Source organism: Scyliorhinus canicula, chromosome 12, assembly GCF_902713615.1.
Source record: "Scyliorhinus canicula chromosome 12, sScyCan1.1, whole genome shotgun sequence".
Lineage (NCBI taxonomy): Eukaryota > Metazoa > Chordata > Chondrichthyes > Carcharhiniformes > Scyliorhinidae > Scyliorhinus > Scyliorhinus canicula.
The window spans coordinates 164,023,631-164,036,444 of record NC_052157.1 but is presented as its reverse complement, the minus strand read 5'-3'; the positions used below and the strand labels follow the sequence as shown (position 1 = coordinate 164,036,444).

At 53.4% G+C, this 12,814-nt stretch overlaps 1 protein-coding gene across 3 annotated transcripts in view; it reads left to right on the top strand.

The window, feature by feature from the left end:
* Positions 1 to 12,814, top strand: part of zswim7 (zinc finger, SWIM-type containing 7) — a 51,628-nt gene that overhangs the window by 12,843 nt on the left and 25,971 nt on the right. Inside the window, exons 1-2 of one of the 3 annotated variants that reach the window (XM_038814798.1) lie at positions 3,189 to 3,633; positions 4,315 to 4,413. In XM_038814798.1, the coding sequence (XP_038670726.1) occupies positions 4,323 to 4,413 (91 nt within the window). In that variant the 5' untranslated portion in view covers positions 3,189 to 3,633; positions 4,315 to 4,322. Of the gene's footprint in view, positions 1 to 3,188; positions 3,634 to 4,311; positions 4,414 to 12,814 lie in introns of those variants that run through there. The other 2 variants (XM_038814796.1, XM_038814797.1) reach the window with 2 other exon arrangements.

Here is a 12,814-nt window from a genome sequence, read left to right as displayed (position 1 = left end):
CTTCATATATTAATGGAAATATCAACTTCAAATGATAAAAACAAAAGAAGTGCATTTGGTCATAGAGAGAGTGCACGGCTCTTCAGTCAGTGTTGTGAGCAATCAGCAAGCGCCTCACTTCTCTTGTCCTGACTTTATCTGTGTGTCACTTCAGACAGACTGGTGGGAAAAAACTAAATCAGCGGAATGTGTGCCTCTGCGCGTGGGCAACAGTCAACAAAACATCTCATGGGCTACACTTCAACCGAGATGGGCTGCACAGGGCACTGGGCCACAGCTTGCCCACCACTGTGCCACAGGGCTGATTATCGCGTCCCCAGGTAACAAAGGACATGAGATGTTGGAGAGGCAGCTTCGGCCAGAAATCTGCCTGCCACAAATGTAGGAGGAGGCAATTGTTGGAGGAGGTTAATGCTGCAAGGGTAGTTTTTGATTCCTTATTCATTCAGCAGACAGAGAAATGTTCAATGGTTGAGAGATAGAAGTTTTCCGAATTTGGGAACAAGTAGAGCAAGTGTCTGGCCTGTTCAACTGAGAGAAAGGCTGACTCTAGGGCTATTCCCACTGTGTGTCTTTTGCGGGGAGGGGGTTGGATTTGAAGATGGAGAAGATGAACTTGGCCTTTAAGGAATTTTATGCGGCGTTATATAATTCCGAGCAGCCTGGGGCTGGCAGGTATGGAGCAGTTTATCTCTTCCATTAATCTTCCGCATGTCTTGGCGAGCCAACTCATGGTTCTTAATGTTCCTCTCCCTGAAGAGTAGGCAGCTACGGCCATTAAGGAGCACCAGTCGGTCAGGTGCCTGGACTGGTTGGCTTTGGATGTGTGTTGTGTAGAGAGTTCAAGGGTTTTTATGGGATTATTGGTGGGTCTATATCACCTTTGAGGCAGGGGTATTGCTGACAACATTCCGAGAGGCTAATATTTCTCTGATTTTGAACGCGGAAGGATCCAGGAGAATGCACCTCTTGAAGGTCTATTTCTCTCCTGAATGTTGACTTGAAATTATTGTCTACGGTTATGGCAAGAAGATTGGAGGATGTCTTCCTGACGTTCGCTGGGAGAACCAGACTGGGTTTATCGGGGAAGATATTCCGGGAAGATATTCCGGTAACAATGTTAGAAGCCTGCTTAACGTGATTCAGGCTTTTCAGAAACGGACACTGGAAGGGCTGGTGGTTTCCCGAGATGCAGAAAAAGTCTTTGACCAGTTGAATGGAATTATCTGGTGCATACGTTGCCAGATTGTGTGTTCGGTAGCATCATATTCAGTGGATGCAACTATTATATCACCGACCTGTGACAGCTGTGCTCGCTGATGGTTTAAGGTCAACACATGTGCTTCAAAGAGGGCCTAGGCGGGAAAGGCTGTCCTCTATCCCACCTGTTGGCCATTGAACCTTTGGTGGAGGCCATTAGAACAGATCCTTGATATTGGAATTAGCGTGTAGGTAGAAACAGCAGAAGATCACACTTTACATGGATAACGTGCTGCTGTTTGTGTCGAACACGGGCATTTCAGATCCTGTCATTATTGGGGTAATGGATAGCTTTAGTGCCTCCTCTGATTATAAGATTTTCTGGTTATAAGAGGGGCTGGTTTAGCACAGTGGGCTAATTAGCTGGCTTGCAATGCAGAACAAGGCCAGCTGCGTGGGTTCAATTCCTGTACCGGCCTCCCCGAACAGGCGCCGGAATGTGGCGACTAGGGGCTTTTCACAGCAACTTCATTGAAGCCTACTCATGACAATAAGTGATTTTTATTTCAATCTAAATCCGAGGCCATACCGGTGGGGGTGTTGAGGGGTAAACCACCTCCTCTCACTAATTTCCCATTTACATGGGCTCCCCTAGGATCCGCTAAGTGTGATAATCCTAGGATCCGCTAAGTGTGATAATCCTAGGATCAGCTAAGTGTGATAATCCTAGGATCCGCTAAGTGTGATAATCCGATTATTAATACTCTTATTGGTCCATCAACTAGAAGGAAGATCTAAACTGACGTCCATTCTCTCTCCTATCCAGGGCAATCCAGACTTTCCACCCAGTCAAACCGACCATGGATTCGATATTTGGAGAGATAGAGACATTTGGAGGCTGGGAGACTAATGCAGAGATGCTTCCTTGTCACCCCTGAGCAGTTATGTCAGCAGCTTGACATCCCAAGACACCCTTTTTTTAAAAGTATTTACAGCTTTATAGACTTTAACCTTAATAAGACAACTTTGCAACTTGACTCTTCATTTTCCCTGATGGAAAGAATGCTGTATTCTGTGGAGCCTAAACAATTCATGAATCAGTTATCTGATGTTTTAAATTCCAGACCCTGCATTAGCACATTGAGTGCCAAGCAGCCGTGGGAAAGAACAAACAAAGAAAATTACAGCACAGGAACAGGCCCTTCGGCCCTCCCAGCCTGCGCCGACCCAGATCCTTTATCTAAACCTGTTGTCTATTTACCAAGGTCTACTTCTCTCTATTCCCCACCAAAGGATTTAGCAATCAACATCGATGAGGGGACATTGGGTAGCATGATACTGGCCTCATGTACTTGGAAGTGCATGATAAAATAGGACTGAGTCAGCATGGCTTTGTCAAGGGGAGTTCATGTCTGACAAACCTGTTGGAGTTCTTTGAAGAAGTAACAAGGAAGTTAGACAAAGGAGAACCTGTGGACGTGATTTATTTTGTGGAGATGCCGGCTTTAGACTGGGGTGAGCACAGTAAGAAGTCTTACAACACCAGGTTAAAGTCTACTTTGTTTCAAACACGAGCTTTCGGAGCGCAGCTCCTTCCTCAGGTGATTATAAGGGGATCAGGGGTTGTGGGGAGAAGGCAGGAGAATGGGAATGAGAAAAATATCAGCCATGATCGAATGGCGGAGCAGACTCAATGGGCGGAGTAACCTAATTCTACTCCTATGTCTTATGGTCTTATCGCATAATAATTTTTATTATTGTCGCAAGTAGGCTTACGTTAACACTGCAGTGAAGTTACTGTGAAAAGCCTCTAGTCGCCACACTCCGGCACCTGTTCAGGCACACTGAGGGAGAATTCAGAATGTCCAATTCACGTAACAGCCGTCTTTCGGGACTTGTGGAAAGAAACCGTAGCACCCGGAGGAAACCCACGCAGACACTGGGAGAACGTGCAGATTCCGCAGACAGTGACCCAAGCCGGCAATCGAACCTCGGACCTTGGTGCTGTGAAGCAACAGTGCTAACCACTGTGTTGTGGCATTATGCTGGTAAAGTTTGGAGTTGCAATAAAATAAAGGAGACTCAGTTCAGGACATTGCACTGTCTTCACATTACACCTCGTCTTCAGCACGGGGGTGATACTGCTATGTCCCTGATGTGCCTAAAGTATCTGGTGGTCGAGGTTGACTGCAGACAGTGTCTATGGGCCTGTGCCAAGATTAAATCCTACTGGCCTGATGTGGTCAGCGAGCTGGAGAGGATTTTTGATGTAACTTTGGAGTCTAATCCTGTTATCCTGATTCTGTGTCTGCCAGAAGGCAGAATTACTGATTCTAATGAAAAATGCCTTTACAATATCCTGCCCCTTGCTGCTCGTAAGAACACAACTACATGGAATTCCTGACATCTGTAATCCCTTCTAAACCCAATGTGGTAAAGTATGAGACTGCTATCTTAAATTCAGAGGCTCCACCTTAGCTGATTTACTCTTGTTGGGCTTTCCCTGAGCTCATTCATTTTGTTACTCTTGATAACGCAATACATTTTAAAAATGGGAAAAACCTAATAAAAAATATATTTTAAAAAACATTACTGCTGCTTAGTTGGCGTTCTGAAAGTTTGCCTTCAGGTGTGTGCCCCCTGCGACCAGGGAGCAGCTCACAGCAACTTGTCCAAACTTACTGAAAAGTGGGAATGAAAGTTAAAGACAGTTTCCAACCTGTCCTTATTGAAACATGTGGGATTCTGAATGGGCTTGACAGGGTAACAGAGAGGTTTTTATTGGCTTAGGAATCGAGAACATGGGAATAGTCTCCGAATGAGGAGGACTGAGAGGAGAACATTTTTCAATGGATTGTGTATCTTTGGGATTCTCTCCAGAGGGCTGTGGATGCTCCATTGTTGATACGTTTCAGACTGAGATGGACAGATGTCTGGTGTCTCAGCCAATCACACGATATAGGAAGCGGTAGGAAAATAAAGTTGATGCCCGAGGTCAGCCAGGGTCATATCGAATGGTGGTGGATCGAGTTCTTCTGCTCCTACCTCAAGATGTTTGCTTAATATCGTTCATTTTCTAAATATAATTAATCTGTCTACTAATTTCATCAGCAGACTGGGTGATGGAGATGTCATCAGAATTGCCCACCTTATCAATGGTGGCAGAAGAGCTTCTGAAGAAAGTGAAACTGATTTACCAGCAATTGTCACAATGTGAGTGCAACGTTGGGCTGTTCCTGGAGGTTTCTGTGGGGAAGAGCATCTACAAGCCATTAATATAAGATAGTTGCCAAGAGGGAAATCAGAAAACATGGTTTCATTACCCAAAGAGTGGTATGAATGTGGGGACCAGACCACGCGGAGTGTTTGACAGAAGCTAATCATGCATTTTAGGGAAAAAGGAGTAGAGGGTTCCAACGACAGACTGAGGGGGGGAAATCTGGCAGCAGTCTTTATTTTTTAAATTTAGAGTACCCAATTGTTTTTTTTCCAATTAAGGGGCAATTTAGCGTGGCCAATCCACCTGCCCTGCACATCTTTGGGTTGTGGGGGTGAGACCCACGCAGACACGGGGAGAATGGGCAAACTCCACAAGGCCGGTGAAAAATGAAATGAAATGAAAATCGCTTATTGTCACAAGTAGGCTTCAAATGAAGTTACTGTGAAAAGCCCCTAGTCGCCAAATTCCGGTGCCTGTTCGGGGAGGCTGGTACGGGAATTGAACCGTGCTGCTGGCCTACCTTGGTCTGCTTTCAAAGCCAGCGATTTAGCCCTGTGCTAAACCAGCTCCTGGACAGTGACCCAGGACAGATCGAACCCGGGTCCTCAGCGCCATAGGCAGCAGTGCTAACCACTGCGAAACTGTGCCGCCCCCCCCATGGGAGGAGTCTTGAATGGAGTATAAACCACCAGCATGGACTGGTTGGGTCAAATGGGCTGTTGCTGTGCTGTAAATCCAGCCCTTTGTAATAGATATGTGAGGTGGAAGTGCTGTATCAACACTTTGTTTAAAATATCTCTGAGTTATTGCTAGGAATGTACATGTGGGACAGGAATCAGTAAAAACATTCTCTCAACAACACTTTACAGTTGTACAGCACCTTTAACCTTCTAACTAATCGAAGACATGTAAAAGGAGATGGCGTAAGTTGATGTACAAGATGAGGATAGAATGTCATGTGAGTGTCCCTTTAAGAAAGGTTTTGACTCATAATATGACTTGTAGCATAGCTTCAGTGATGTCATTTTGTGGGAGGAGCTGAGCTGTGGCTGTCAGGTGAGACGGGTTTTAATTTGGTTTCAGTTTTAGTTTGGTTGCTCTGGACTGCAGAAGCAGAAGGAAGTGTTTCTCCCTGTTTTCATTTTAAAAGCTGTTCCAGTGAAAAGCACAGTGGGTACGGCAAACTGCTTTGGAAATTTTAAAGATAAGAGTTGTTTTCCGGAAGGAGTTTGAAATTGCTGGTTAAAACTGGATCAAAATCTCAGAGACAGAACCAGTCTTGGTCAAGGCAGAATGCAGAGTGGTAGGCCACGCCCTTGGAAAGGGATTTTGGTTTATGGGATTTTGTTATTGAATTGGAACAGTTAAGGGGGAATTCATTAAGTGTTATACATAGATACATTGATTTAAAAAAGTTCTTGAGTTCATTTATATGTTAACCACATTCTCAGAATAAACCTTATTTTGATTAACGTGTCTGATGATTCACATCCGCAGCAAAAAGGCTCTTGTGTTTATCCCAGCCAAATTCAACATGAAGGTTATAGGTCAGGTGAACTTGTTATACATTTCGCTCATTCAGACTAACAGATGCTTTCATAATTTCTTCAGAAACAGCTTCTTAACGAATCATGTCGGCCACATGAGTGCATGCCCCCCTCAAACACTAACCCCCTCCCCCCCCGCTCAATAAACAGTGAGTCCTCCTCCTCAAACACTAACCCCCTCCCCCCCCGCTCAATAAACAGTGAGGCCTCCCCCTCAAACACTAACCCCACCCCCCCCGCTCAATAAACAGTGAGTCCTCCTCCTCAAACACTAACCCCCCCCCCCCCCCCCGCTCAATAAACAGTGAGGCCTCCCCCTCAAACACTAACCCCACCCCCCCGCTCAATAAACAGTGAGTCCTCCTCCTCAAACACTAACCCCCTCCCCCCCGCTCAATAAACAGTGAGGCCTCCCCCTCAAACACTAACCCCACCCCCCCCGCTCAATAAACAGTGAGTCCTCCTCAAACACTAACCCCCTCCCCCCCGCTCAATAAACAGTGAGTCCTCCCCCTCAAATACTAACCCCCCCCGCCCGACACAGTCAAACCTCCCCCTCAAACACTGCCCCCCCACGCCCGCCACAGTGAATCCTCCCCCTCAAACACTGCCCCCACCGCCCGCCACAGTGAATCCTCCCCCTCAAACACTCCCCCCCCCCCCCGCCCGCCACAGTGAATCCTCCCCCTCAAACACTGCCCCCCCCCCGCCCGCCACAGTGAATCCTCCCCCTCAAACACTGCCCCCCCCGACACAGTGAATCCTCCCCCTCAACCACCCCCCCCCCCCGCCCGACACCGTGAATCCTCCCCCTCAAACACTCCCCCCCCCCCCCCCCCGCCCCCCCCGACACAGTGAATCCTCCCCCTCAAACACTGCCTCCCCCCGCCCGACACAATGATTCCTCCCCCTCAAACACTGCCCCCCCCCGCGACACAGTGAATCCTCCCCCTCAAACACTGCCCCCCCCCCGCGACACAGTGAATCCTCCCCCTCAAACACTGCCCCCCCCCCCCCGCCCGACACAGTGAATCCTCCCCCTCAAACACTGCCCCCCCCGCTCGACCCAGTGAGCCCTCCCCCTCAAACACTCCCCCCCCGACACAGTGAATCCTCCCCCTCAAACACTCCCCCCCCCCCCCCCCCCGCCCGACACAGTGAATCCTCCCCCTCAAACCCTCCCCCCCCCCCCGCCCGACACAGTGAATCCTCCCCCTCAAACACTCCCCCCCCCCCCCGCCCGGCACAGTGAATCCTCCCCCTCAAACACTGCCCCCCCCCGCCCGACACAGTGAATCCTCCCCCTCAAACACTGCCCCCCCCCCCGACACAGTGAATCCTCCCCCTCAAACACTGCCCCCCCCGCCCGACACAGTGAATCCTCCCCCTCAAACACTGCCCCCCTTCGCCCGACACAGTGAATCCTCCCCCTCAAACACTGCCCCCCCCGCCCGACACAGTGAATCCTCCCCCTCAAACACTGCCCCCCCGCCCGACACAGTGAATCCTCCCCCTCAAACACTGCCCCCCCCGCCCGACACAGTGAATCCTCCCCCTCAAACCCTAACCCCCCCCCCGCCCGACACAGTGAATCCTCCCCCTCAAACACTGCCCCCCCCGCCCGACACAGTGAATCCTCCCCCTCAAACACTGCCCCCCCCCCGCCCGACACAGTGAATCCTCCCCCTCAAACACTGCCCCCCCCCCCGCTCGACCCAGTGAGCCCTCCCCCTCAAACACTCCCCCCCCGACACAGTGAATCCTCCCCCTCAAACACTGCCCCCCCCGCCCGACACAGTGAATCCTCCCCCTCAAACACTGCCCCCCCCCGCCCGACACAGTGAATCCTCCCCCTCAAACACTGCCCCCCCCCACCCGACACAGTGAATCCTCCCCCTCAAACACTGCCCCCCCCGAACACAGTGAATCCTCCCCCTCAAACACTGCCCCCCCCCGCCCGACACAGTGAATCCTCCCCCTCAAACACTGCCCCCCCCCCGCCCGACACAGTGAATCCTCCCCTCAAACACTCCCCCCCCCCCCCGCCTGACACAGTGAATCCTCCCCCTCAAACACTCCCCCCCCGCCCCGCTCGACCCAGTGAGCCCTCCCCCTCAAACACTGCCCTCCCCGCCCGACACAGTGAATCCTCCCCATCAAACACTGCCCCCCCCGCCCGACACAGTGAATCCTCCCCCTCAAACACTTCCCCCCCCCCCGCCCGACACAGTGAATCCTCCCCCTCAAACACTGCCCCCCCCCCGCCCGACACAGTGAATCCTCCCCCTCAAACACTGCCCCCCCCCCGCTCGACCCAGTGAGCCCTCCCCCTCAAACACTGCCCCCCCCCCCCCCCGCCCGACACAGTGAATCCTCCCCATCAAACACTGCCCCCCCCCCCCCCCCGCCCGACACAGTGAATCCTCCCCCTCAATCACAGCTACTGTTCCTCAAAAACTGGGCACTTTGCCAGGACCATGAAGATCAACCATCATTTGCAAACTGGCATTTCAGAAAGCAGTAGAATATGGCCAATGTGTCATAGAGAGAGGGGGATAGTGTGGGACGATGGCATTGAAGTGGATGATCTTATTGAATGGCAGAGCAGGCGCGATGGGCTGAATGGCCTTCTGTACTGCTGCCATGTTCCTAAATATGGTGTCCTGGCAGTGGTGATGGTGTTACCCAGCAAACCTCCTGCGTAATTAACTTGTTCCCTGAAACAGGAAGTATTAATGAATAAACTGATTATAAAATATGTCTTTACACTGGACAATGTAGAGACTTTACAGATGGTAGTAATTCTTTGCCATTATTATTGTTGATTATTTGATTTCCCGGTGGGATAAACCCTCAATTTTCCAGTTGGGTGATTCCTGCTGGAATATTATTCCCTGGCCTCTGTTTTGATGCTCGGGTTCAGAGCATGAACGATGACTATTCAATTGTGGTCCTGCCGTTGCTCAATATCCTGGGAAGCACATTCCTGTACAAGCTGTGGGATATTGATTGGGGCGGGAACCAACTTTTTTGGATCTGAGAAGGAATTGGGCCACTGACCAACCTCGCCTTACTGACTCTGGGTAACAGCAAGCTGAACTGAGTCTGTTACTTCCATCATTCATTTTGTGACTCGGTTTCTGAATGTGATCATAAGCCCAGTATAAGAAAAGGGCAACTTAGCCGCCAACCCATGGCAGACCCTGGCTTGTGACTGACCAAAGTTAGAATGCTGACTCAGGAAGACACCAAACACATTCTAGGGGAGTGTCGGGAACACACAGATGTAAAGTTGAGGCTTTGGAGTACACAGACCTGTGAACAAGCCGTCTGCCCAACCCTTTAATCACCACCTACCCCAAATGTGTAAATTGAACAGTGGACATAGCAGCCATCTCTGATCTGAGCCCATTGAACACGAGTGAATCAAATCATCCTCTATCCCAAGGAACTGCCGAACCAGAAGAATCTGTGTTTGATAAAATAATCCAAATGTTACTTAGTGGAGCATGAGAGCTCTGGAAATGAAGTTGGGCAAATAACTAACGTGTCAGTAAAACTATTGGCAACTAGCAATTCCAATGTCGTCAGTTCAATGTGAGAATAAAAAAGGAGACAAGAAGAGTTGAGGAGAGGTAAATGGTGAAGTTCAATCAGATCAAGAATCTGAGATAATTAACTGGTCAGAAAGTACATCAGATTGACAGCTCTAGAAAATGTTCAGATGTTAAATGGATATTGTAAAGTAAATATATTCCATGTAGCTGTGAAGAAACGTGTACTATTCTGCGGATAAATAGATCTTAAACTGAAACTGAAAAGAAAAGGGCGATGTTCACCTCGAGGGTGGTGGGGAATGGGAATTCCCAGCCTGAAAAGGTGGTGGGGACACAAACCCTCACAACATTGTAAAAACACTTGAATGTGCAATTGAAGTGCCGTAACAAACAAAGCTACAGGGCGCGATCTGCCTGTGGGACTGGGCTGGTGAATGGCTGCTTGTCAGCCAGTGGGCCAAAATGGGCTGAATGGCCTCATCCCACACTGGGCCTCGTCTGTGCAGAGATGGGATCAGTGCGGGAGGGGGGTTTCTGGGGGGGAGGGGGTTTCTGTGGGTCAGTGGGGGAGGGGGGTTTCTGGGGTGGAGGGGGTTTCTGCGGGTCAGTGGGGGGGAGGGGGTTTCTGTGGGTCAGTGGGGGGAGGGGGGTTTCTGGGGGGGAGGGGGTTTCTGCGGGTCAGTGGGGGAGGGGGGTTTCTGGGGGGAGGGGGTTTCTGTGGGTCAGTGGGGGAGGGGGGTTTCTGGGGGGGAGGGGGTTTCTGCTGGTCAGTGGGGGAGGGGGGTTTCTGGGGGGGAGGGGGTTTCTGCGGGTCAGTGGGGGAGGGGGGTTTCTGGGGGGGAGGGGGTTTATGAGGGTCAGTGGGGGAGGGGGGTTTCTGGGGGGGAGGGGGTTTATGAGGGTCAGTGGCGGAGGGGGTTTCTGTGGGGGAGGGGGTTTCTGTGGGCGAGGGGGGTTTCTGAGGGTCAGTGGGGGAGGGGGGTTCTGTGGGGGAGGGGGGTTTCTGAGGGTCAGTGAGGGAGGGGGTTTCTGTGGGTCAGTGGGGGAGGGGTTTCTGTGGGGGAGGGGGGTTGCTGCGGGTCAGTGGGGGAGGGGGTTTCTGAGGGTCAGTGGCGGAGGGGGTTTCTGAGGGTCGGTGGGGGAGGGGGTTTCTGTGGGTCAGTGGGGGAGGGGGTTGCTGAGGGTCAGTGGGGGAGGGGGGTTCTGTGGGGGAGGGGGGTTTCTGAGGGTCTGTGGGGGAGGGGGGTTTCTGAGGGTCTGTGGGGGAGGGGGTTTCTGAGGGTCAGTGAGGGAGGGGGTTTTCGGGGGAGGGGGTTTCTGTGGTGGAGGTGGTTTCTGAGGGTCAGTGAGGGAGGGGGTTTTCGGGGGAGGGGGTTTCTGTGGGGAGGGGGTTTCTGAGGGTCAGTGGGGGAGGGGGGTTTCTGTGGGGGAGGGGGGTTTCTGTGGGGGAGGGGGGGTTTCTGATGGTCGGTGAGGGAGGGGTGTTTCTGTGGGTCAGTGGGGGAGGGGGGTTTCTGGGGGATGGGGGTTTCTGTGGGTCAGCGGGGGAGGGGGTTTCTGAGGGTCGGTGGGGGAGGGGGGTTCTGTGGGTCAGTGGGGGAGGGGGGTTCTGAGGGTCTGTGGGGGAGGGGGTTTCTGAGGGTCAGTGGGGGAGGGGGGTTCTGTGGGGGAGGGGGGTTTCTGAGGGTCTGTGGGGGAGGGGGGTTTCTGAGGGTCTGTGGGGGAGGGGGTTTCTGAGGGTCTGTGGGGGAGGGGGTTTCTGAGGGTCTGTGGGGGAGGGGGTTTCTGAGGGTCAGTGGGGGAGGGGGGTTCTGTGGGGGAGGGGGGTTTCTGAGGGTCTGTGGGGGAGGGGGTTTCTGAGGGTCTGTGGGGGAGGGGGTTTCTGAGGGTCTGTGGGGGAGGGGTTTCTCAGGGTCAGTGAGGGAGGGGGTTTTCGGGGGAGGGGGTTTCTGTGGTGGAGGTGGTTTCTGAGGGTCAGTGAGGGAGGGGGTTTTCGGGGGAGGGGGTTTCTGTGGGGGAGGGGGTTTCTGAGGGTCAGTGGGGGAGGGGGGTTTCTGTGGGTCAGTGGGGGAGGGGGGTTTCTGGGGGATGGGGGTTTCTGTGGGTCAGTGGGGGAGGGGGTTTCTGAGGGTCAGTGGGGGAGGGGGTTTCTGAGGGTCAGTGGGGGGAGGGGGTTTCAAAGGGTCAGTGGGGAGAGGGGGTTTCAAAGGGTCAGTGGGGAGGGGGGTTTCTGCGGGTCAGTGGGCGAGGGGGTTTCTACGGGTCAGTGGGGGAGGGGGGTTTCTACGGGTCAGTGGGGGAGGGGGTTTCTGCGGGTCAGTGGGGGAGGGGTTTCTGCGGGTCAGTGGGGGAGGGGGGTTTCTGTGGGTCAGTGGGGGAGGGGGTTTCTGCGGGTCAGTGGGGGAGGGGGTTTCTGTGGGGGAGGGGGTTTCTGTGGGTCAGTGGGGGAGGGGGGTTTCTGTGGGTCAGTGGGGGAGGGGGGTTTCTGCGGGTCAGTGGGGGAGGGGGGTTTCTGTGGGTCAATGGGGGAGGGGGGTTTCTGCGGGTCAGTGGGGGAGGGGTGTTTCTGGGGGATGGGGGTTTCTGTGGGTCAGTGGGGGAGGGGGTTTCTGCGGGTCAGTGGGGGAGGGGGGTTTCTGAGGGTCAGTGGGGGGGAGGGGGTTTCAAAGGGTCAGTGGGGGGGGGGGGGTTTTCAAAGGGTCAGTGGGGGAGGGGGGTTTCTGCGGGTCAGTGGGCGAGGGGGGTTTCTACGGGTCAGTGGGGAGGGGGGGTTCTACGGGTCAGTGGGGGAGGGGGTTCTGCGGGTCAGTGGGGGAGGGGGTTCTGCGGGGCAGGGGGGAGGGGGTTTTCTGCGGGTCAGTGGGGGAGGGGGGGTTGCTGTTGGGGTCAGTGGGGGAGGGGGGTTTCTGCGGGGTCAGTGGGGGGAGGGGGTTCTGTGGGGGGGGGTTTCTGTGGGTCAGTGGGGGAGGGGGTTTCTGTGGGTCAGTGGGGGAGGGGGGTTCTGCGGGTCAGTGGGGGAGGGGGTTTCTGAGGGTCAGTGGGGGAGGGGGGTTTCTGAGGGTCAGTGGGGGAGGGGGGGTTTCTGTGGGTCAGTGGGGGAGGGGGGTTTCTGCGGGTCAGTGGGGGAGGGGGGGTTTCTGCGGGTCAGTGGGGGAGGGGGGTTTCTGTGGGTCAGTGGGGGAGGGGGTTTCTGTGGGTCAGTGGGGGAGGGGTTTTCTGTGGGGGGGGGGTTTCTGTGGGTCAGTGGGGGAGGGGGGTTTCTGTGGGTCAGTGGGGGAGGGGGGTTTCTG